General features: G+C 42.5%; 2 protein-coding genes across 6 annotated transcripts in view; both read right to left on the bottom strand.

Annotated features, from left to right (window-relative positions):
* The window catches only part of LOC139545557 (cytospin-A-like), a 30,214-nt gene extending 12,058 nt beyond the window's left edge, over positions 1–18,156 (bottom strand). Inside the window, exons 1-9 of one of the 3 annotated variants that reach the window (XM_071353479.1) lie at positions 17,911–18,156; positions 12,643–12,808; positions 12,303–12,441; positions 10,543–12,185; positions 10,036–10,243; positions 5,132–5,205; positions 4,705–4,880; positions 2,821–3,005; positions 2,561–2,682 (exon numbers count right to left, since the gene is read on the bottom strand). In XM_071353479.1, the coding sequence (XP_071209580.1) occupies positions 2,561–2,682; positions 2,821–3,005; positions 4,705–4,880; positions 5,132–5,205; positions 10,036–10,243; positions 10,543–12,185; positions 12,303–12,441; positions 12,643–12,792 (2,697 nt within the window). In that variant the 5' untranslated portion in view covers positions 12,793–12,808; positions 17,911–18,156. The remainder of the gene's footprint in view (positions 1–2,560; positions 2,683–2,820; positions 3,006–4,704; positions 4,881–5,131; positions 5,206–10,035; positions 10,244–10,542; positions 12,186–12,302; positions 12,442–12,642; positions 12,809–17,910) is intronic. The other 2 variants (XM_071353477.1, XM_071353480.1) reach the window with 2 other exon arrangements.
* A 208-nt stretch (positions 18,157–18,364) lies between these two features.
* LOC139545556 (breakpoint cluster region protein-like) overlaps positions 18,365–24,203 on the bottom strand; it is a 43,397-nt gene continuing 37,558 nt past the window's right edge. For all 3 annotated transcript variants that reach the window (XM_071353474.1, XM_071353475.1, XM_071353476.1), the window contains 7 exons: positions 22,822–22,881; positions 22,391–22,500; positions 21,321–21,460; positions 21,048–21,182; positions 20,793–20,898; positions 20,132–20,294; positions 18,365–19,958 (listed from right to left, as the gene is read on the bottom strand). In XM_071353474.1, the coding sequence (XP_071209575.1) occupies positions 19,869–19,958; positions 20,132–20,294; positions 20,793–20,898; positions 21,048–21,182; positions 21,321–21,460; positions 22,391–22,500; positions 22,822–22,881 (804 nt within the window). In that variant the 3' untranslated portion in view covers positions 18,365–19,868. The remainder of the gene's footprint in view (positions 19,959–20,131; positions 20,295–20,792; positions 20,899–21,047; positions 21,183–21,320; positions 21,461–22,390; positions 22,501–22,821; positions 22,882–24,203) is intronic.

The raw sequence follows: 24,203 nt of genomic DNA, 5'->3' as shown, positions 1-24,203 counted from the left end.
AGACAGCGCACACTTATATAAGAAGATACTGCTTCTTCTATGCAAATGTTGTTGATCAGTACAATAAAATAAGTCCCAAATGGAAGGGAAACAGATTGTTTTTAACCTGTAGCCACATGAAATCAGCCAAAATAAGATCAATAACTCAATGCATGCACACAGTCCTATTGAATATGTATTCACCTGTATAGTAAATAGGCCTAGGCTACATCTTGATTTACCCAGATTATCAATAGACTAGAGATGTAACATTCAAATAAATGATTACCATTATGTTGTTATCTAGTTAGATTGGTAAAAAACGAAGTCAAATTGATTGTATGATTATACAATTGATTCATTAATGCTTACATAATTGTTTTTTAAAATTTAAATAGAACATTTCAAATGTAATGATATTTAACTCAAAAGATCTGTCTGGATCAAGTGCCACTCTACGACATTGGCTAATACGATTTATTTTTCCCCCCCTGGTATCGAGTATCGTGATACTAAACCTGGCATCAGTATATAAGTCAAGATTCTGTTATCGTGACAACACTACATTGCAGGTTCAAGAAAAATGTGTTAGAGGCAAACAGCTGCCATGTTTGAAAAAACGTGTGAGAGTTTAAAACATGAGAAAGAATCTTTGGGTCATATGGATAATTTGGATGCACTGACTAAGTCACTATGGATAAGAGCGTCTGCTAAATTACCAAAATTTAAATTAAGGGAAAGTGAGGTAACGGAATTAGAGCTATGGGACATATTCTCAAACAACTCAATCTCTCATGGTCTGTGTATGAGGCAAGCCCTGGGACTGTCAACTGTGACAAAGTGCCAGAGGAAGACGAGGAAGTGATATTTGTGGAGTATTAGAGGTCTATAAACATTGTGAATATAGAACAGCTCTTGACCCGATGGTCACAATAACTCTTTCACTACTGCACCGCTCCCTGACCTAGTCAGCACAGACAACAATTCCTTGCCATACTGCTCTGGCAGTTCTAAAACATACCATTTGATCTAGACCTTGATAAATACAGGGCATTTGGAAAGTTTTCAGACCCCTTGACCTTTTCCACATTTTCTTACGTTACAGCCTTATTCTAAAATGGATTCAATTCTTGTTTTTTTCCTCATCAATCTACACAAAATACCCCATAATGACAAAGCAAAAACTGTTTTTTATACATTTTTGCAAATTTCTTAGAAACAAAAAACTGAAATATCACATTTACATAAGCAGCGATTACAGCCTCAAGTCTTCTTGGGTATGAAACTACAATCTTGGAGTTTCTCCCATTCTTCTCTGCAGATCCTCTCAAACTTGGATAGGGAGTGTCGCTGCACAGCTATTTTCAGGTCTCTCCAGAGATGTTTAATCGGGATCAAGTCCGGGCCACTCAAGAACATTCAGAGACTTGTCCCAAAGCCACTCCTGTGTTGTCTTGGTGTGTGCTTAGGGTTGTTGTCCTGTTGGAAGGTGAACCTTCCCCTCAGTCTGAGGTCCTGAGCAGGTTTTCATCAAGGATCTCTCTGTACTTTGCTCCATTCATCTTTCCCTCAATCCTGACTAGTCTCCCAATCCCTGTCGCTGAAAAACATCCCCACAGCTTGATGCTGCCACCCCCATGCTTCACCGTAGGGATGGTGCCAGGTTACCTCCAGATGTGACACTTGGCATTCGGGCAATCTTGGTATCATCAGACCAGAGAATCTTGTTTCTCATGGTCTGAGAGTCCTTTAGATACCTTTTGGAAAACTCCAAACTGGCTGTCATGTGCCTTTTACTGAAGAGTGGTTTCCGTCTGGCCACTCTACCATAAAGGCCTGATTGGTGGGGTGCTGCAGAGATGGCTGTTCTTCTGGAATGTTCTCCCATCGCCGCAGAGGAACTCTGTCAGAGTGACCATCGGGTTCTTGGTCACCTCCCTGACCAAGGCCCTCCTCCCCCGATTGCTCAGTTTGGCCGGGCGACAAGCTCTAAGAAGAGTCTTGGTGGTTCTAAACTTCTTCCATTTAAGAATGATGGAGGCCACTGTGTTCTTGGGGATCTTCAATGCTGCAGACATATTTTGGTACCCTTCCGCAGATCTGTGCCTCGACACAATCCTGTCTCAGAGCTCTACAGACAATTCCTTTCGACTTGGTTTTTGCTCTGACATGCACTATCAACTGTGGGACCTTATATAGACAGGTTTATGCCTTTCCAATCAAGTTGTAGAAACATCTCAAGGATGATCAATGGAAACATGATGCACCTGAGCTCAATTTCGAGTCTCATAGCAAAGGGTCTGAATACTTGTGTAAATAAGTTATTATAATTGTTTTTATAACTGTTTTCGCTCATTATGGGGTATTGTGTGTAGATTGATGATGGGATAAAACTATTTAATCCATTTTAGAATAAGGCTGTAAAAAGTGAAGGGGTCTGAATACTTTCCGAATGCACTGCAGCTATGTGTGAATGACTGGTCTAGTGTAAGCCAGGTTTTTATTGTGTGCTTGACCTGATGCCTACACTTAGAGCTTGCCATGCAAACAAACACACTGGAATGGGTTACAGGTGGCATACCTGTATGGGTGAGATGGCGGCTGCAGGAGGGGTCTTCATGGGGCTGGGGCTCAGGGGAGTGCGTGGTAATGTGGCAGCAGGTGCTGTCGGAGCAGCAGGGGCAGCGGCCGTGGGGACTGGGCCTGTTGTGAACAGAAATCAGTCACATCCCACAGTAATACTACTACATTGTATTAGTAGCAGTGTTACTGCTATACTTATTACTAGGAATATACAGGTGAAATGAGAATAAAAGTACAAAAAAGTGGTCCATATCTTACACTCGCAGGTTGGGGTACCTTGTGAGGAGGCATTGTCAAAGCTCTTGATGAGGGTTTTGACGGTGGGAGAGGGCTCAGAGGAGGTAGAGGAGCGACGGCTCAGGCCCATGCCCTGCCTCAGTACAGCCAGATCCCTCTCCACTGCATTCATGTAGTTATACACCCTGCCCCTCTCCTCATCCTGCCTAAGGAGACAAACACCAACACACTCAATACATATCAAGGCACATCAGATCCCACCTCACCCATTTCATGTGGATGCAAATACAGACCACCACATCCAGCTTCATCAATGTGGCAATCACTGTTAACCCAACCCTGAACACATACAGTACCAGTCAAAAGTTTGGACACACCTACTCATTCAAGTGTTTTTACTATTTTCTACATTGTAGAATAATAGTGAAGACATAAAAAATATGAAATAATGCATATGGAATCATGTAGTAAGCAAAAGTGTTCAACAAATCAAAATATATTTTAGATTTGAGATTCTTCTAAGTAGCCACCATTTGCCTTGACGACAGCTTTGCACACTCTTGGCATTCTCTCAACCAGCTTCACAAGGAATGCTTTTCCAACAGTCTTGAAGGAGTTCCCAGATATGCTGAGTACTTGTTAGCTGCTTTTCCTTCACTCTGCGGTCCAACTCATCCCAAACCATCTCAATTGGGTTGAGGTCGGGTGATTATGGAGGCTAGGTCATCTGATGCAGCACCATCACTCTCCTTCTTGGTCAAATAGCCCTTACACAGCCTGGAGGTGTGTTTTGGGTCATTGTCCTGTTGACAAACAAATAATAGTCCCATTAAGCGCAAACCAGATGGGATGGCGTATCGCTGCAGAATGCTGTGGTAGTCAAGCTGGGTTAGTGTGCCTTGAATTCTAATAAAATCCCTGACAGTGTCACCAGCAAAGCACCCCCACACCACCTTCTCCATGCTTCACAATGGGAACCACAAATGCAGAGATCACCTATTCACCGTCTCACAAAGACACAGCGGATGGAACCAAAAATCTCACATTTTGACAGATTTCCACAGGTCTAATGTCCATTCCTCGTGTTTCTTGGCCCAAGCAAGTCTCTTTTTCTTATTGGGGTCCTTTAGTAGTGGTTTCTTTGCAGCAACTCAACCATGAAGGCCTGATTCACGCAGTCTCCTCTGAACAGTTGATTTTGAGATGAGTCTGTTACTTGAACTCTGTGAAGCATTTATTTGGGCTGCAATCTGAGGTGCAGTTAACTCTAATGAACTTATCCTCTGCAGCAGAGGTCTTCCTTTCCTGTGGCGGTCCTCATGCGAGCTAGTTTCATCATAGCGCTTGATGGTTTTTGCGACTGCACTTGAAGAAACGTTCAACGTTTTGACATTTTCCAGATTGACTGACCTTCATGTCTTAAATGCTGGACTGTCACTTCTCTTTGCTTATTTGAGCTGTTTTTGCCATAATATGGACTTGGTCTTTTACCAAATAGGGCTATCTTCCTGTATACCACTCCTAGCTTGTCACAACACAACTGATTGGCTCAAACGCATTAAGGAAAGAAATTCCATAAATTAACTTTTAACAAGGCACACCTGTTAATTGAAATGCATTCCAGGTGACTACCTCATGAAGCTGGTTGAGGGAATGCCAAGAGTGTGCAAAGCTGTCTTTTTTTTGGTACTACATGATTCCATACATGTTATTTTATAGTTTTGATGTCTTCACTATTATTCTACAATGTGGAAAATAGCAAAAATAAAGAAAAATCATAGAATGAGTAGGTGTGTCCAAACTTTTGACTGGTACTGTACATCTCTCCGACATGATCACAAGATAGCTGGCGTCGGCCACATGACACTTGGAATTAAGCACAGCGTGTTTCTCAGTGTCTCTTACTTGCGGTTCTTGACTTCGTCCAGCTCCTTGCCAAGCTTCTCGTTCTTCTCCTGGGCCTCGCGGAGACGGTGCCGCATATCCCCAATCTCCTCCTGTGCTTCCGACTTGATGTCATTAGCGATGACCACGGCCGTCTGCAGATCAGCCTGGAACTGACGCCACTCTGCCGACTCTTCCTGAACAGACAAACACACGTGCGCGCACATACACAGAGAGAAACACACACACACACAGCAACATAATTTCGACCACTGAGCCAGGAATGATAAAGCTAATAAGAAAATTTGTGTAAGCAAATATCATCATATTGCTTTCGAGTGGATTCCAGTTGTAATGAACATGGCCCAAACCAAACCATAGTGCTGCTGTGCTTGACCATGTCAGTGACCTCTGGTCCTCAGATGGCCCTGTCCACTGGCCCACTCACCCTCAGCCTCCGGTGCAGAATCTTAATCTCCCGCTCCATGTCACGCTTCTGGTCCTGCAGTTTTTTTACAGAGTCTGAGGGGGGAAGCAGACATGGCTGAGTTCATGTGAACGGGCCACAGGATATATTCACACGCAGCGCAGGAAGAGAATCTGCTTTCAAACAATTCAAGAGCTGATAGAGACACTGACCTTAGCAGCACCAACTTATGAAACTAGAGGTTAGGGTTAATTATTGTGTAATTCAGTCTATGAAGTAAACTTGAATGCCACTGATGCCAATAGCAATATAGCTACACGTCATGTAGTCTAAAAGGCAAAACATGATTGACTTTATCTACCAAGCGTATCAGAGTTATGTTATTTTCTGTTAAATAACAAGTTCATACAGTGTCTTCAGAAAGTATTCACATGCCTAAATAAATTCAAGAGTAAAAATGCGCTTAACAAGGCACATACTAAGTTGCATGAACTATGTGTGAAATAGTGTTTAAAATGATTTTTGAATGACTACCTCATCTCTGTACCCCACACATACAGATAATTGTAAGGTCCCTCAAACGAACAGTGGATTTCAAACAGAGTCAACCACAAAGATCAGGGAGGTTTTCCAATGCCTCGCAAAGAAGGGCACCTATAGGTAGATGGTTAAAAATAAAAAAGCAGACATTGAATATCCATTTGAGCATGGTGAAGTTATTAATTACACTTTGGGTGGTGTATCAATACACCCAGTCACTAAAAGAGATACAGGCATCCATCCTAACTCAGTTGCCGAAGAGGAAGAAAACCACTCAGGGATTTCACCCTGAGGCCAATGGTGACTTAAAAACAGTTACATAGTTTAAAGGCTGTGATAGCAGAAAACTGAGGATGGATCAACAACATTGTAGTTACTCCACAATACTAACCTAAATGACAGAGTGAAAATAAGGAAGCCTGTACAGAATACAAATATTTAAAAAACATGCATCCTGTTTGCAATAAGCCACTAAAGTAAAACTGCAAAAAAATTGGCAAAGACATGACAATGTCCTGAATATAAAGCATTATGTTTGGGGCAAATCCAACACAACACATCACTGAGTACCATTCTTCATATTTTCAGGCATGGTGGTGGCTGCATCATGTTATGGGTATACTTGTCATTGGGCAAGACTTGGAAGTTTTTTAGAATAAAAAGAAACGGAATAGCGCTAAACCCAGGCAAAATCCTAGAGGAAAACCTGGTTCAGTCTGCTTCCCAACAGACACTGGGAGACAAATTCACCATTCAGCAGGACAATAACCTAAAACACGAGTTGCTGTCCAAGATGACATTGAATGTTCCTGAGTGGCCTAGTTAAAGTTGACTTAAAATAGTTTTGCAAATCTATGGCAAGACTTGAAAATGGCTGTCTAGAAATGGTCATCAACCAACTTGACAGAGCGTGATGAATTTTTTAAAGAATAAAGTGCAAATATTGTACAATCCAGGTGTGCAAACCTCTTAGAGAATTACTCAGAAAGACTCGCAGCTGTTATCGCTGCCATGTATTGACTCTTATGTAAATTTGATATTTCTATTTCATTTTCAATAAATTTGTTAAAATTTCTAAAAACATGTTCCCACTTTGTCATTAAGGGGTATTGTGGGTAGATGGGTGAGAAACATTTATTGAATTCATTTTGAATTCAGGATGTAATGCAACAAAATGTGGAATAAATCAAGGGGTATGAATACTGAGTGACTTATGAACATACAAATCAACAAAGTTCCTTACTTAGTCCTATTCAATTATCAACTAAATAGGCTAATAAATAGCCCAACGCATGGCTGGCTACTACTGCCTGTATTTATTCCAGACACAGATTTAGATGAAGGTAGGCTAATTCACTTGCCCCATATATTGTTTCACTTTTGAGAGGAGCAAAACTTCTCCCCCAACACTTATGCCACAACATTTGTACAATCAAAAGAAACTATCTACATTTGTACTTTCATTTATTTATGATCGGTAAACATGCCTGGGAAAGAATAAATAATAATTGCAAGAACCATGGGCTTGGATCACAACAGACATTATGTGAAAACATCTGCGTGTGTCTGCCTGGAGAAATGTGGTCCCGCAAAGCCAGGGTTGTGGGTTCTTGGTTCCCAAGGGGGACTAGTACGAAAATGTATACTCTCTGTAAGTGGCTCTGAATAAGAGCGTCTGCTAAATGATTCAAATGTAAAATGAAATGAGAGCAGACTGAGAGCAGCTTGTTCTAATCCAATCGTTCTAGGAGGCTCAACCGAAACTAAGCAAGTTTCTTTACAGACAGAAATACTAGTCAATAGTTGTTTGGCGCACACAGTGCTTCACACTGTTTCGAGTGAAAGAGAGATGCGTGCTGGCAGCTGAAAATAACTTTTACAGATCACAGATAATTAAAAAAGATATACTCTTGTCATGATCGTATTTGGAAAATTCTCCATATCCATTACAATACTTGTTTTGTCCGAGTACTCGGCACACTCCTACTGTACTGTTCACACTTTCCTCTGGCTGCAAGAAGCCTGACACAGCTCTACACAGCCACCATGTGGCACTGGCCAAAGGTGGAAAATGCACAGTGGGGTTCCAGTGTTATGTCTTATGTGTAGAGCCAGGGGCTTTATTTATAACCGTTGCATAAATTTCACCCAAAATGTCTGAAAAGTCTGCGCACGTACAAGAATATAGAGATTTATAAACTTGGCGCACACCATAGTATCCAAATGTTTCCCGTTACAAATCAGACCTGTCGTTAAAAAAACTGTGCGCCCGTGAACGAGCATTAAAACTCCACCTGGAAAACGGCCTCCATTCACCTTTTATGGTGACAATAAAACCCTTTATTTGCTGAATAATTTGAAACTATTGGAATTAGGTCAACGTAGTTTTTATAAGAAAGAGAAATGGCAATTTAGATCATATTTCTGTAGAGGTGTGGGCAGAATGTTTGGATATTTTGCAGTGACTTTTTCAAACTAAACATGCATGCTATGCTGCCTATATGTGAGTGCCTGTCTGCAAATTCTGAAAGATTGATTGCATATTCAAAACAATTAGGCTAAATGCTACAGCCCACATTTCTATGCAAAATACACGTTGTTGTTCAATATTTAGTTTATCAATAGATTATTGTCAGTGTTGGAAAGTAGTAAACTACATGTAGTTCTACTAGTAATTTAACTACATTTTGCAGTAGCTTGGTGGTAGTGGAACTAAATTCCAATCAGGTAGTGTTAACAGTAGTTAATAACGTTTAAGCCATGTAGTGGTGTAGCTAACTACTGGAACTACACACGACTCTTTACAAAAATAAAATATGGGTAAAATGGGCAATCATTTTCTTTTTTTTTCAGCATCAGACCTGCCTAACTCACTTGAAACGTTGTTTTTGTGATTAATAGAATAAAATGACCTGACTACAGAGTGATCTGTTCTTGCAATTTGTCATCTAGGACATCTCAGATTTACATATGATAATTTTAGTAGTTTTGATGTCGTGAACTAATTTTTTAAAGTAACATTAGTTAAGTAAACTATATTTTTTAAAGGTAGCTTTAGTTTAGCTTAACTTCCTCAAGTGTGAAGTAATGGTAGCTTGGTAAACTATATTTTCAGAGTAGCCTCCCCAACACTGATTATGGGTTTCCATGTCCTGCCTTGGTATAGGTTCTGAGATTCAATTGGATATGTCACGCAATACTGTAGCCTGCTCATACTGTTAAATAGTTCACATAAGCTACTGGCTTATGTAAAATATAAGTTTTACTGTGTTGGCAGAATATTTCAATTTTGCACAAATGTATGCTGTATCTGGCAAAGGACTGCCAGTTTCTACAAGAGAAAGCCATGGCAAATTGTTGTGGACCTGTCAGCAGAACTTTTGAATTCAACAATGTTTTTGCATTGAATTTTCCTCCTACCTAAATATGATACATATAGTCTATCTATTTAATAGGCCCATGAGAGATGAGCATGGTCATTTGTTGTATGGCTACTTTGGGAATATGAACCAATTTATTCTAAAACGGTTATGAAAATACAGAAAAAGATTCCCGTTGTCTAATTATTTTAGAATCTAAAAATAAAAACACATATTTTCACTCTAACGACTGCAATCTTGTTAATGTTTTCCTGTTTTTTTTGTTGCAAAAAATACTTACTTGCCAGCTTGCAATACAGTATTTCGACCAGTAGTAGATGTGCGTACGCATGTTCTAATGCTTCAAACACACAGACAGCATCACTGCGCAAAACAGTACGCAGCATCATCTAGATATGTATGCAACAAAAGTTAGACATTCACCTTCTGCTACCATTTCTGTCAAGCCGTCTACACGTACAGTTTGACGCATACGGTCAATAAATCCAACGTATGCACCACACCACACCGAACGCAATGCCTCTGCAACGCAATGCTGCAAGGCAAACGCAGCGTTTCCTTGGAAATGAATGTAATTCTGGTGTACCAAAATGCAACGACGCTGTCGGTGTGATCAAAGCTTAAAGTTTGCGGGGAGGTGAGCACATTCTCTCATCAAGTATAAATGTCAACTTTAGCGTGAAACTTCCCAATTTAGTAAGTGAGCTGTAGAATCACTGATCGACAAATAGTATTCCCCCAAATAATAGGTTTTGTGCGATTAAGATCTCCCCCGTCAAACACACACGCACAGCCAGACATGGATGGATGGATTGATTGCAGACAGCTTATGTTAATTACAAAACATTTCCTACGATTCCTGCCTGCAGCAACATTAGTGGACTATGTTGGAATTACCCGTAAAAGCACAGTGCCTCAAAAAGTGCCCTAAAAATCCTGGACTTGATCCTGGCATAGATCTATGATGCTGTGACATGTTTTCCCCCTTGGCCATAGCCCACTCACTCTCTAGGTCTGTGATGATGAGGTTGTCGTGAAGTTTTACAGCTCGGTGCTGCTCCACCTCGTCCTCTAGCTCAAAGATGGTCTCCTTCATGTCCCCGATCTCAGTCTCCTTCTCCTGCAGCTCCCCGCGCTGCTTCTCCAGCCCACGCTTCTGCTCTGCCATTTGCTTCTGCTCCTGCTCCTGGATGTCCCGGTACTCCCGATCCAGCTGCACACACCACCAGGGGAATTAATCATTATCTCATTCATAAACTAAATGGCCCAAATGAATGCTCATTCTTCTTTTCAGTGGTGAGGGTACATATAAAGCAGACACATGCATTTCTATGAAAAGCTTTCAAGGTGGTACGGAGGAAAGTGGACTTTCGTGAACTTTTCACAAGTTCAATACAGGAGACAGAAGCAGTCTCGCAACTTTGATGGTGAACATGGGCAAACTATCAAAAGGGTGGGATCAGGGATCAAATGTACTACCTCTGTAGGATGGTGTGTGCGTGGTGGACTCACCTTACTGAGGGTGTCCTGCAGTCTGGTGACATCAGTGCGGGCGTGGCTCAGCTCCTCCTGTAGTTTGGCAGCCCTGCCCTCCGCCGCCTCCTTGTCCAGCCGAACCCCCTCCAGCAGCTGGCAGATGTCACTTTTGTCTCCAGAGTTGTGGATGGAGTAGAGCTCAGCCACCTTTTGCCTCTCCTGGTCCAGCTGGGCCCTGCAGCGGCTCAGCTCTACCTGGTCACAGCTTACCGCTGCCTTATACTCCTCCAGCGCTGCCACCATGGCCCCCCGGTCCTGCCTCTCAGACTCCATGATGTGCTCCATGTGGTGGTTTCTTTCCTTCAAAGCCCCAATTACCTCCTGGGCCTCAGTGTTGTCCTGCTCCGCCATCTTCAGCGTGTTGCTGAGGTGCTGCTGCACTCCCAGCAGCTGCTCCCTCTCGAAACGGGCGTTGTCGGCCAGGTCCACGTAGCGCTGCTCCAGCTCCATGTAGCGGCCGCTTTTGATGTCCTCCTCCAGGACGTAGGACAAGTGGTGGTCGTCCAGCAGAGAGCGGAAGTATTCAATCTGCCGGCCGTAGTGCTCCAGCTTGTCGCTCTGCTGGCACAGGGAGTCCATGAGGATTACCTTCTCTTCCCCTAGCCTCTCGTTCTCTCCGTTCAGCTCCTGGGTGATCTGCTGCAGGTCAGCAAGCTCCTGTAGTGTGGCCTGCAGCTCCTCGGCCGTGCTGTGCTGGTTCTCCTCCATCTGGTGAATGCGCTCCGTCAGGCAGGCCACAGACACCTCGCTGGCGTTGCCGCTGCTGCCCCGGCGTGAGCGCTCTCGCCTGGGCACGCTCTCCGACTCGGAGGAGGACGAGGCTCCGGAGGGGGCGTCCAGGGCATCATCGCTGGAGGTGACGCCCTGGTAGACCTCGCTGGACTCACTGTCCAGGTTGTCCACTGAACCACTGTGCTGCTGGGCCGTCAGCAGGTCCTCCAGGGAGCCCGGGGCAGAGCCTTCCACAGAGGAGGTGAGGGTACCAGTGCCCCCGCCATCACTGTGCCCGCTGCTGACTGCCAGGTCTGGGCTCAGGGAGGGGTAGCTGAAGAACTTGTCAGAGCCATCCAGCCTCTGCTCCAGGGAGAAGCCCAGCGCGTTGAGCCGGTCCTTCAGCATGCGGTTCTCACTCTTCAACAGGTTCAGCTCCTCACGAATGGCATGGTTCTGCTCCTGCAGGAGAAGCAGTGTGGACTCCACATCCGCTGCTGTGATGGCTGACACCTCCCTCTCCTGGGGCTTCTCCTCCTCCCCTCCTCCTCCCTCCTCTGGGGGAACCTCCTCCCCTCCCAGGCCCAGCTGGGCCCTCATGTCCCTCAGCTCGCTGCGCAGGTGCAGGATCTCCAAGTCTTTGCTCTTGGCCAAACCCAGCAGGTCTTTCACCTTGGCCTCCAGGGCCACCTTGACACTGATCTGGCTGTCTGATTTAGACTTGTTCATGCGGCCCTCCGACTCTGCCAGCTGCTGGGTGCGAGAGCGCTTTCCCTGGGCCACATCCTCCTGCCCCGCCCCTGACGATGACTGCTTTTTACTAGCCGATGTTCTGGATGTTCGCAGACGGTCCCTTGACGAGTTGGGCTCCTTGGAGGTAGAGGACGTCACACGTTTGGCTGAAGAACCTTGTAAAGAGAGACAGAACGCAGCAATCATGAAAAGCAGAGTAATAATAAGTACGATGAAAATAGCATAGGTCATTAGAGGCAAGTCAGCTAATATAAATATATAAACAGATTTACCTGAGCTAGTCTTTGGTTTACTGTCTGGGTTACCACTGCTGGTCCCTGTGGAGGCAGTCCTCTTGTTCTTGGTCACAGTGCTGTTCATAGCTGGAGTGCCCCCTGTCATTGCTGCTAGCAGATCATCATTGCTTTTAACCTGGAGAACAAATCACATGAAAACAATTACTTTAATGCCCACTAATCCAGCCAGCAGGCAGAATAATAACATAGGATTGTTCGGTACCATGATAAACATGTACAAATGGGTGTTGGCAAAGTAGGCCATTGTATATCATTTTGAATTTGATAGAAGTGTACTTGGCTTAGTGACAAGACGTGTAGAGGGATAGAAGTGTACCTTTAACAGAGGTGCCGTTGTGGTGGTCTTGGCTGCAGCCTTGCCTGTGATTCCTGTAGCAGCGCCTTCAGTCTTCCCCCTCTCTCCACTCTGAGCCTTACTCACCACCGGCCTGCCTGTCTTCTTCATACTGGGCTCTCTGATGCCCATACATTTACACCTCAATCTGGATACACACAGGGAGAAAGGACAACATATCAATGGAAGGACTCACTTCAACTACATGCTCATTTGACTTCATCTCTCTTCATCCCAGTGTCAGATTTCCTGACTGTCATCAGCTTTACCAGATGAACCCTAACCATAGGCTGGTTAGGGTTCAACTGGGGTTGTTCTCTGCCCAGAAGTTCCTACTGTCACTAATAAAGATGTAATACACAATCCATGTGTATTAGTTCACGTGTCTCACCCAGGTGCATGGACAACTTGCCTTGCTGTCCAGATGACCACGGTAGGGAAAGTATTTGGGGTTTTATCTATGACAGCAGAGGCTATAAAACAGCGTTATAGGACAAATGAGGCAGTCTTTTTTTGTAACTTTTAGGACATACCAAGAAGAAATATTATATTTGTTGAATACAATACATTTTTACTTTTTGTCTACAAGGAATAAATTGTGCAATAAATCACAAGAGTAAATCATAATAGCAAGAGAGCCTAAAAATAAACCAATTTGCAGAGTAATGGCTTTCCAAAGGGCTCGGCCAGACTATGGTTCTAAACTAGGCATAGTTTAAATTCTATACTGCTGGAGACGAGACGGGACAGGGAGGGGCAGATCTCAATAATATCCCTCAGCTGAGTGACATTAGTGGTGCTGTTCTCCCCTGCGATTCCTATGATCTGTAACCCAATCTGCTGGCCATACTATCCCGCACAGCATATGTGACAATTAAACCAAGCAGGCTTTCTGGATCTCTTTATGCCTGCTGTCAAGCTGGGTGCAGGCGGATGTACCAACGCCCTCCCTGGATGGCCATCATTGTTTAATCAAGTAAGCAGACAAAGTTGAGTAAATATTATACTTGTTTCTTTTCTAAATATAAATTATATAGGGAGCTTTTCTGTCTAAATAGAATAATCAGTGCCTGTGATAACATTTTCTAAACTCTTTTGTTTGGCATATTAATAAATTCAGATATGCAGCCAAAACCCTTCCACTTGTCTTTCTACTTTAAACTTTAAACAATTCGTCAAAAAGAGGTGCAAAAAAGGGAACACGCAGTCTGGTTCGTTTGGTACTTTCTGCACTCTGCTGGAGTTATGAGATCTCTCCCAGTTGTCCTCTCTCGCCTCTCATTTATGGCAGAGCAGCAGAGGGCTTGTGCTCGTTAGGAGTCAACTCTGCCTAATGTCTCTCAGCTGCGTGTGTTGAAGCCCCATGATTCCTGTGGTTGGAAGGTGCTTGTGTATTCAGACCCCCATTGAAATATGCCTAGTAGTGTACACATTCTTGAACTGCCAGAGGGTAAGAGACAGAACAGATAGTGAATGTTGAAATAACAATGAAATGCAATACACTAACATACACCCTTATTGGCAGTGGAATATTAATGTAAAATGTGGCATTGGAACGTTCCTGTAGAGTTGCACCTTTAATGTAAAACAAAACAGAAAGAGGGACATCTTTCAACAGAAGAGTGTTCTACTGTAGCCTACACTCCCCAGTCAGGTGTGTGTGTTCACAGCCTAGCTGACCTCTGTTTGGATTGTGCAGGACATGTTGCCAGCTGCTGACATGGGCTCTCAACACACAGCCTGGGTATAGCTTCCTGTAGCTCAGATGTGGGTCAAAGATCACCCAAACACACAACCTGCCCTTTTCTTTGGCTATGAATGAATGGGATTGAGTGAGAGAGGCTGCGAGTATAGCCTAGACTTTCAGTCTATTCATAGAGTAACATGACAGAATGCCTTCCGTAGACTATCAGGTTCAGGTGTGCAGTAATACTTCAATGGCTTTCTTATAGTCAAAATATTAGTAATGCATCCCAGCATACTCGAAGAAGAAATAAAGGCCTTGGTCTTATGTAAAATGCACTGTGTGCAAATGTGTTACAGAAAGTGAAAAGACACGACAATCCCAGCTATGCATTCATGGGTGGGTAAAGGGTTGACGTCTAGGGTGATGAGCTCTCGCTCAGCAACAGACCTGCAAGATCTAAAGCCAGCACTGGTCATGATGATTGGGCAAGTGCTGCTATTTGATTACATCAATGTCAGGCTAATGGATGCACGGAACCCTTGGATTCAATCCAAGGCTGACCCGGAGGACAACTATGCACAGTCAGTGTCCACTTGTTGCTTATGAAACAAAACCATTAAAAGCGGGAAAGAAGGGAGCAAGAGAGAGCGAGCAAGAGTCTTAGTGAGTTAGGCCTACTGTAAACTGCCTCTCCCTCCTCTTCCTTATTCAGTGCTTTGACTGTGGGCGTTACTTCCCTTCCATAACATCTGCTTCCTGTGATGACGTCTGAGAAAATCCTACAAGGATGAACGTGTGCGAGGACAAGTAGGCACCAGTGTGTTTCAGACAGAGCAGACAGTGTAACCTCTGAACTCTTCGGTCTAAAACATCCATCATAGCCGAAGACCCAGTCCTCCTAACAGATCCAACCAAGCCATCCTTCATGTACCTTATTATGATATACCAGTGTTTCCCAATCCTTTGGGTCCCCAGGACCAGGATGGAGAAACACTGAGCTATGCAGTGCATACAACACAAAACATATGGCTAGGACAATCTGTATCAGAGCTAAGGGGACATCACAGTGTGAGGTGAACAACGCAGGCTTCTTTAAAAAGTAGGATCAGACTATGCACAATCACACATGCACAAACGGGTGCTTAGGTAACCTCCAGCTCTAGGAACATTTCCAAGAACTGAAGATTTATTACTTTGGGACATTTTTCCAAAAGGCAGGACTCAAGAGACAAGGAGGAGTAGCCGAATTCCTATTGCATAAGTCACATTCCCTGGACAGGACACTGAAGAGCAGACTGGACAGCTTTTTCAGGAAAATAAAGAATAGTCAGGAGAAATATATGCTCACTTTGAATTCTTCTACTGTATAATGAGAAGCTTTAGAGAGACCTCTAAGTTGCATGTGTAAAAAAGAGTGACATGCTTCAGGCCCAGGGAATCACAAACATAAATAATGTAGCTAGATAGCTATGACAAGTTGCCTAATAAATCAGACTATGATACCAATTATTGGTATACAGTCAAACAAAGCACTGCAAAAACTTGGAAAGTTTCTTCACCAGCCAGAATGTTTAATCAAATTAAATGTGAACTTACTCTGCCGATTGTCTGTGCGGCTGGTCGAAATTTGATACAAAATATCCAGACTTTTAGAGTGCCGGTACTGCCGTTGAACTTTCTATCACCTGGCATATGCTCAAAACCATGTAAACACCTGCAAGACTTCGGTTAGTATACTGCGTGGATATTATAATTTTTTTGTCTCAAGTTTTGGCCAGCTGAAGGACCAACCCCACATACAATTATACTTAAACTTACTCGATTGTATTCAACATCTGTGACAGACAAGGGATGTTTAGGATTTTACTATGTACATATGCGTGGGTATGCTGCACATGCAATGGGAAGCATCACCACAATCAGGACTACAAGTTAATTACCGCTATGACATTTGACATAGCTAGCTAGCTTACCAGAAGATTACGACCCTACCGTTATGCTTGTTTACTGGGGTCGGAACACAATCATGGTTACATTAAGACACTGTGTAGCCGGCGCAAGATATGGGTCGGCTACACAGGATAAACGTACCTCTATAGTGTACAACAGTGTGATACGCATAAAACCTAGCAGTCAAACAGGGAAATGGTTCCAATCGTTTTTCCACCATTCATTTTAGAAACACTTAAAATAAGGGCTTTGTTTTGTGTAAGCTTACCCTGGCGTGATGTTTTGATAACCGTGTAAATCTCTCTAGGACAAGGTGACTTATCAATATATTCGACTGTATTTACACCCAAAAATGAAATACTAAATCAGCTGCTAATGTGGCTATCATGATCTGGACGAAACTGCCGAATCGAGACAAAGGTAAGAATCTCTGGATTAACTATCTAATGTTAGCTAAATGTAGTAATGAATAAAATGGCTACATTTCTTTCAAATTGACACAATACCTGCCATCAAATGTGTCAGCTAGATATGGCGTGCAGGAGCTTGCAGGGATTGGTAGTTTTGCATGACATCTATTATCATTTTCAAATCAGAGTAACTAGAGCCGAATATATTGATAAGTCACCTTGTCCGAGAAAGATTTAATATGGTTATCAAAATGTCACGCCATGGTAAGCCCACATGTTATGTTTCTCTAAAATCCACTATGGGAAAAATGAATGGTAGAAAAATGATTGGAACCATTTCCCTGTTTGACCGCTAGGTTTTATGGGTATTATGACACCTCCACTGTGGGGCTATATGCAGGGATGGGATATGCCACCTTACTCCACCGAGAAGATTGAAATACTGCTAGTTTTCCCAGAAAACTGCCCTTTTCGTCCCCATGCTAGCGTTGAACAACAAAGGAGCTGATTGGCTGACACTGCCATTCCAAAATGGCCATGTTGGCTACTGATTGCTAGCATGAGGGCAAAAAGGGCAGTTTTCTGAGAAAACTAGCCATATTTAAACGTTCTCAATGTATTAGTGTGGATAAAGGCATATCCCATCCCTGCATTGAGATATATTTTCTGATCTATATCTGGCGCGCGCTCCAGTGTCTTAATATAACTATGATTGTGTTCAGACCCCAGTGCATCTCAGAGTAAACAAGCGTAATGGTGGGGTCGGAATCTTCTGGCACCTAACTATGAGCTTTGGCTATATGACCAGTTGACAGAATGTCACCCCACTCGCCCTTTTAGTTACCATTAGCTAAATAGAATAATAACTTACTATCTAGTAGTAGCTAAATATATTGCTGCCAACATTTCCATCCAGCCAATCATGAGAAGTTGTCTGCTAACGTTAACTAAGTTAGCTAGTTACCGTCGCTAGCTGTGTCAAACTATTAAGCTAACGTTCCTTTTTATAGCCTGAGCCTGGCTACTATAACTAGCCTAAAAGACGACTAAATTGAATGTTCCAGAAGACGTGAAAGTTGCAAGCTTTTCCAGAAATACATTCGCTAAGAAATGATTAGCTAAAATATGCATTTTCACATAACTACAGTAGCTAGCTAGTTTTCTAGCCTAGCTTAGCTTGATATTGATAACGACGTTACTTACTAACGTACTGCAGCTAGCTAAAATTCATACCGTGGCTTCTTCTATTTGATCCTTGAAGAGTGAAAATTAATAAGGGTTTGCGAATACATCTTAAGACAGCTTTGTAGCTGAGACAGATACTGGAGGTTATCCCAATATGGTCCATCTGACACGATGCTTTTCAGTTGTCAATGCAGCCAACAGCAGCCTGATTATTGCCTCCCAGAGCCTTGCCCTGGACTTGGACCGCATCCTTCATAGATGTTTTTTCTTTACAAGATCGGGATGCGCATTCTAGCCCATCTACATCTAGAGCCCAGCTCTATATTAATAAAGAACATGTATATATATAATAAGTGTAGAAAATAACAAAAATCTTATTCTACTGACACAACACTTGTTCAATAATCATGTTAAATAATCTTAAATTGTGATTTCAGATTGCAGAGAATCAAGATAAAAAATACAAAGCACATGGGAATCAACTCTTTATTGTAGCTACATAAATTAGACTTTCTTGGAATAATGACTACAACTGTCTGACATGAAGAAATGTAAATTATGTGATTGCTGATAGGCTAACTGACTGTTTGTAGTCTAACAGTTTCATATGTGGTATCATATCTTAACATCTTAATTGAGATATCTGTAAACATTTGGAATTATTTTCATTTTGCAAGCACAGATACATTTTTAAGGGCTTTCAAAGTTACAGCTCACCAGGCAGAGAACAGTAAACCCTTTATATATTTAGCTAGAAACAAAATAACACAACAGAAGACAATGGTGCCCTTCACAATGCCCATTATTTGTTTTCATACCCAGGAGATTTGGATATTAGTGGATCACTACCAAGGTAGGCTACCACTAAAATTGAATAAAGAGCCAAAGCTTATCAGTGCTATTCCTGTCTAATTTCCACGTGACAGCACTGAATAGTCTTTGATTTCACCCATCTGAAATAAAAAAAACTAAATTCCTCCAGTAAAGGGGTGGTGTGTTCAGATGAATGATCTCTAATTGAATAAGATCAAAATATAAATTCTTAAGGAAAATGTAGGACTGTCATAATTGTACTTAAACATTTAAGCCTACTACTTAATGCTGCTGGTCTTACAACATAGATTTAGCAAGATTTAGCAGTATCCAGCTTTCAGGTCCCTATAAGCTAATGAACAAAAAACACAATTCTGAGATATGGTTGAGGTCCACTGTTTAACTAAGTACAACCTCCCAGAAATCTTTTAACAGAAACTCACAAACCGCAGTTATTTGAAGAGAAAAGTATTCCAAAACACATTTAAGTCAACATGCCTGCATGTTAAATATACCTACATAAGTTTGATCAGTCTCACATTCCTTACTAAATAAAGAGAGCATACGCATAAACACCTGGTGAATACACATTTTCCTACAATAGCTTCAGCAGGGAAAAGATTGGAGTTTGTAACCCTCAATTGTGCCAACAATTTATGAAACAGGCCTTATGCCATAATAAGAACTGTAACCATCTTACCATTTTGATAATTGTGCTCATCAGTGCCTCTAAAATGAGTTGATTGTCAGATAGTGTGTCAAAATCTTTTACCTATCTGTAAGTGCTCAGCACACTTAATATGAGGGATCATGAAGATGACAATTTGCATCACTTCATCTGGTAAAAATTGGTTTTCAATTAAAAATCAAATAAAGGAATGGTCTGGTCTTTGACCATATTAAATGGCTTTTTGTGTTTGATGTAAGACAGTTTTAAGGTCAGCAAGATAAGCATGATCATAATCATAAAGTACTGTATTTGATCCAATCTGAAATGTGCTGTTGACTCCCTCTGGTGGGCCATATAGAGTAGGTGCCCTGTAATCCAGCCAATCCAGCCAGTGTTCATCAGCTCCAGCAGTCAACAATTTACCATGGAAGGCATACTTTTGTCCACTTCTTCCTCCCTCAGTTTTTCACAGATGGAAATGTCCATGCTCTCGCTATACTTCAGTGGAGAAGAGGATGCTTTGACGTTTGCTGTCCGGTGTTGGGATGCTCTGAAGCTGAAGGAAATACAGTAGGACCTGTACCTACAGAGACAGAAGGGGAAGCGGGAAAGAGCAAAGGAAACAGATTATTAGAACCATAGCACATAATTTTGGGCTCCATGAATACCTCTGAATCTACCTCTGCAACAAAATCAACATTGACGTTCCAAAAGACACAGGTCTCCACAGATTTTCTCCACAGATTTTGGCAGTACCTGTGACATAACCTCCAGTGACCAGTTGTCATTCATAGTGATGGGTTGCGTGGCATTGGCTGGGATCTTGCTGTCTTTCTCAGATGGGCGGAGCAGGGTTGGACCAAAGACCGTGGCCAGGTTGTGAAAAGACATCTTATTAATGCTCTCATTATCAGCAATCCTGTAAGAACACAGAGGATATCATAAGTGTCTCTGCCCTAACAATGGGAGTCGTTGTCCCAAAGGCGGGAAGGCAGGCGACAAGCTTAGGTCCAAAATAAACCCATCAAAACGCACTGGGCTTATTTTGGGCATATGTTGGCGAGTGGAACTTCTTGCTTTGCCTCTTCCTCTCTGATCCGTTTGAGATTGTAGTTAATTATCCCCGTTTCTGCTTTGACCTAGGTTTAATATTTGCTTAATGAAAACAACAACTCCCTTCAGCCTAGCGTCCCACATAGTTCTTGAATTGATTTATTTCATGAATGATTTGATTTCACTCTAGAGAAACACATGTTGGGCTCACAAAAAAAACGAACTAAATGGAATTCAAGTAAATGAACCGACATCGGTCAATTAGTTGTTTAATAACCCCAAAAAACAAAGTGATCGGTTAATCACTCAGCACTAGACTGTTAATGTGACAGGATCAAACATGATGTCACTGTGGGGAGTATACCTCTTCAGGTGATCCAGCAGGAAGAGGAAGGTGACCAGGTTGGGTTCTGGGAGTGACAGCAGCAGGTGCAGCATACAGCTCTCCTTAGCCACACTGTCTGACAGGGCTGCAAGAGGAGGACACAATTGTTTTAGTATTTTTTATACTACCTGATTGATGTTTAATGGTTTGTTAAATGTCACTCTTATGTTGTATTCACTATGATGAGACTAAATGCCATAGTAAGCCTTTTTGAGGTCACAAGGAGAGACTGACCGATGCCTCCAGCGAAGTTGGGGTACAGGTCATCTGTGAAAAGAGGTTCCGGCAGCTCACGGAAATACAGCTTCAGCGTTCCAGCAATGGCATTCACATCCATCTCACTCATCATCACCGACACATCCTTATTGTCTGTTAATCAGAGGAAGGGATTGAACGATAAACAGGGGGAACAGTAAGTTGCAAGCCGGTATGAATAATAGTAAAACATTCATTGTATAGCATGATGTATTATTTGCTAAGGAAGAGATCCAAAGTCGTTGTACTCACTGGCATCAAATGCAGCCTTCAGGGCCTGGATGTCTGTAGCCACCCCGGAGACCCGGTAGATTCCTACCTCCTCCATGCCGCGGCGCTCTATCTCCTCTACACACTGCTTCACGATGAGGGGCACCTTAGACCGCTCCCGTCTGTCGAGGTCAAACACACACATGGTTACACTTAATGCAGGATTAAAATTGGATTAATGCAGGAAACAAGAGAAGTCTAGTGCTTTACACTAATGAGTCAAAATACCTGTGACTGCAAAACTGTGTCTCATTTCTTACTTCAGTACACACCTGGTGTTTGTTTTATTGTGGTAGTGCATAAACTGAACCCAATAGTATTTTTCAATTTTGATATGTAATACTTGTTCCCAAGTATGAATAAATGACCCATCTTTTCTTTCTACTTTCGGAGTAAAGCAAACACTGAGAAAGACCTCCATCCTGCAGTATTGCATCTTTAGCACTATAAAAGGTTTCTCAAATAGACCCTGCCCATAGGGGGCTTTAGTTATTTTACAAACGATCATGAGAGACTTATGGTCCCTGTGAAAATAGAAAATCCCAAACAAGGCATGTCTTTTGAAAGTTATTCCTGACCGTTCACTGTTGTTTTTGGATTAAAGTGAAGGAGGTAGGAGGAGGTATCCCATTCATTTGACAATATTAGGTCTGATCTGTGGTGGTCATAGAAATGTGGCATGCATTACATGAGGCTAGTCCTTCATGACAGGCTTAAAGGGATACTTCGGGATTTTGGCAATCGAGCCCTTTATCTACTTCCCCAGAGTCAGATGAACTCATGGATACCGTTTGTATGTCTCTGCATCCAGTACGAAGCAAGTTCGAGGTAATTTCGCAAGCCAATGTCGCAATGACTAGAAGTATATGGTATCTACTAGCATGCTAGCAGTTACCATAGACTTCCAGGCATTGCACTAATGCTAGTTAGCAACTTTCGTCAGACTGCACGCAGAGACATAAAAATGGTTTCATTGCCAAAATCCTAAAGTATGATTTGGATCTGGGTGCGGAGATTATACAGAGGCTAACAAACACACACTATTCACTCACTTGGTTACAACACTGATTTTCACTCCAAACACGCCCGACTGTTTCCGCGAGGGCATTCTCTTCAGACTGAACTCTCTGCTGGTGAACTTCATTGACAGCTTCACCTCAATCTTTACCAAGAGAAGTTAAGAATTAGCCAGGAGTCAGTGAAATTAAGAGTACTGCATGTATCCTGATCCACACAGAAAACTTAAATATACGTAATATTGAAGTCTGTATTACACAGTAACTATTAGTGGAAAAACCCATGTAATTACCATGTTATATACATAACTTATTTAACAACGCTTACACTGGCCACTGGAGTAATGCCAATGTAAAGTTGTGCCAAAAGAGTACTTTTGCTAAACAAAAAAAGTAAGGCAGTGTGGTTTCAGAAAGCTTTGTGAAAAACAGTGATAATTGTTTCAATTTAGGCAGGTAATACGTACCCCGTTCATGGTGATGACTGTTCTTTGCCAGTCTTTGGTTTGTAGCGTCTGAGGATCCAGCTGGAAAATATGGAGACATCTATCAAATCAGAGCAATCATCTAACCCAGTAAAGACGAACTGCTCTGACAGACAGTGTGTGGACAACATGATGGCGTGGTAGGACTGATGCAGTCTTTATTTGCAGTACAGACATGTTATAGTACTCTAGTAATGAAAGTCAATCCATTATTAAGAACCAATGACATATTTAAACCTCTCAAAATCCCGCTTTGTATGAATGTTTAGCACAGTTAGCCTCTTGATCCTTTCCAATTAATCTAAAGCACAATATAAAAATAAACCTTCAATGAAACTATTAGATTGGAAATTGTATAATTTCACTGAAGCAAAGCAAAAGATTTACAAAATGATGGATTCAAAGAGAAAAGATTGTTATTTTGTCTTTCTCCCCAATCAGCAAGCCTGGGTCTTACGTAACAATTACCCTTCACTTGCCCTTATCCTCACAAATTTCATATGATTGACTAGTGTCAACTCATGTCACTGATCTATTTTAATCATGTGACTAATGCCAAGTTGCCAACAGGCACAAGTATTGTGATAGATAATGCTAACATGACAGATGTCATCTCACCCTAGGGACCAACATATAGATACTCAATCTAATCCCGAAAATAATTGTATTTTTGTTCTGTGGACATCAAGTTCTTCTTACATAATGCAGTGGGTTTATCGAAAGAAAATAGCATTATGTATTAAGTATGAGAATACTGTATAAACACATTCAAGGATACTTAAAGGATATGCTTTTTTTTTTTTTCCAGATTCCAATCTGGGTCACGGAGGCTCTCAGCACTGCCAATGCAGACTCTCTCTCCTCTGTTCTCATCCTCATAGATCTATCCGCTGCCTTCGGCCCCGTGAATCATCAATCCTCCTCTCCACCCTCTCAGGGCTCAGCTTCTCAGGCTCTGCACACTCTTGGATTGCATCCTACCTGGCAGACCGCTCCTACCAGGTGACATAGAGAGGATCTGTGTCTGCATCACGTACTCTCAGTACTACACCAAGTTATCCGGCTCCTTCATATCCTCACATGATCTCGCTTATCATTGCTATGCGGATGACACTCAACTACTTTTCTCCTTCCCCCCCTTCTGACACCCAGGTGGCTACACGCATCTCTGCGTGCCTGGCAGATATCGCAGATGTCAGCCCACCACCTAAAGCTCAACCTCGACAAGAAGGAGCTGCTCTACCTCCCAGGGAAGGCCTGCCCGCTCAACGACCTCTCCATCATGGTTGACAACTCCACAGTGTCGCCCTCCCAGAGTGTAAAGAACCTTGGCTTGACCCTGGACAACACCATGTCGTTCTCTG

Source organism: Salvelinus alpinus, chromosome 19, assembly GCF_045679555.1.
Source record: "Salvelinus alpinus chromosome 19, SLU_Salpinus.1, whole genome shotgun sequence".
Taxonomy (NCBI): Eukaryota; Metazoa; Chordata; class Actinopteri; order Salmoniformes; family Salmonidae; genus Salvelinus; species Salvelinus alpinus.
The sequence above is the reverse complement of the archived record's forward strand: the minus strand, read 5'-3'. Positions and strand labels throughout refer to the sequence as shown.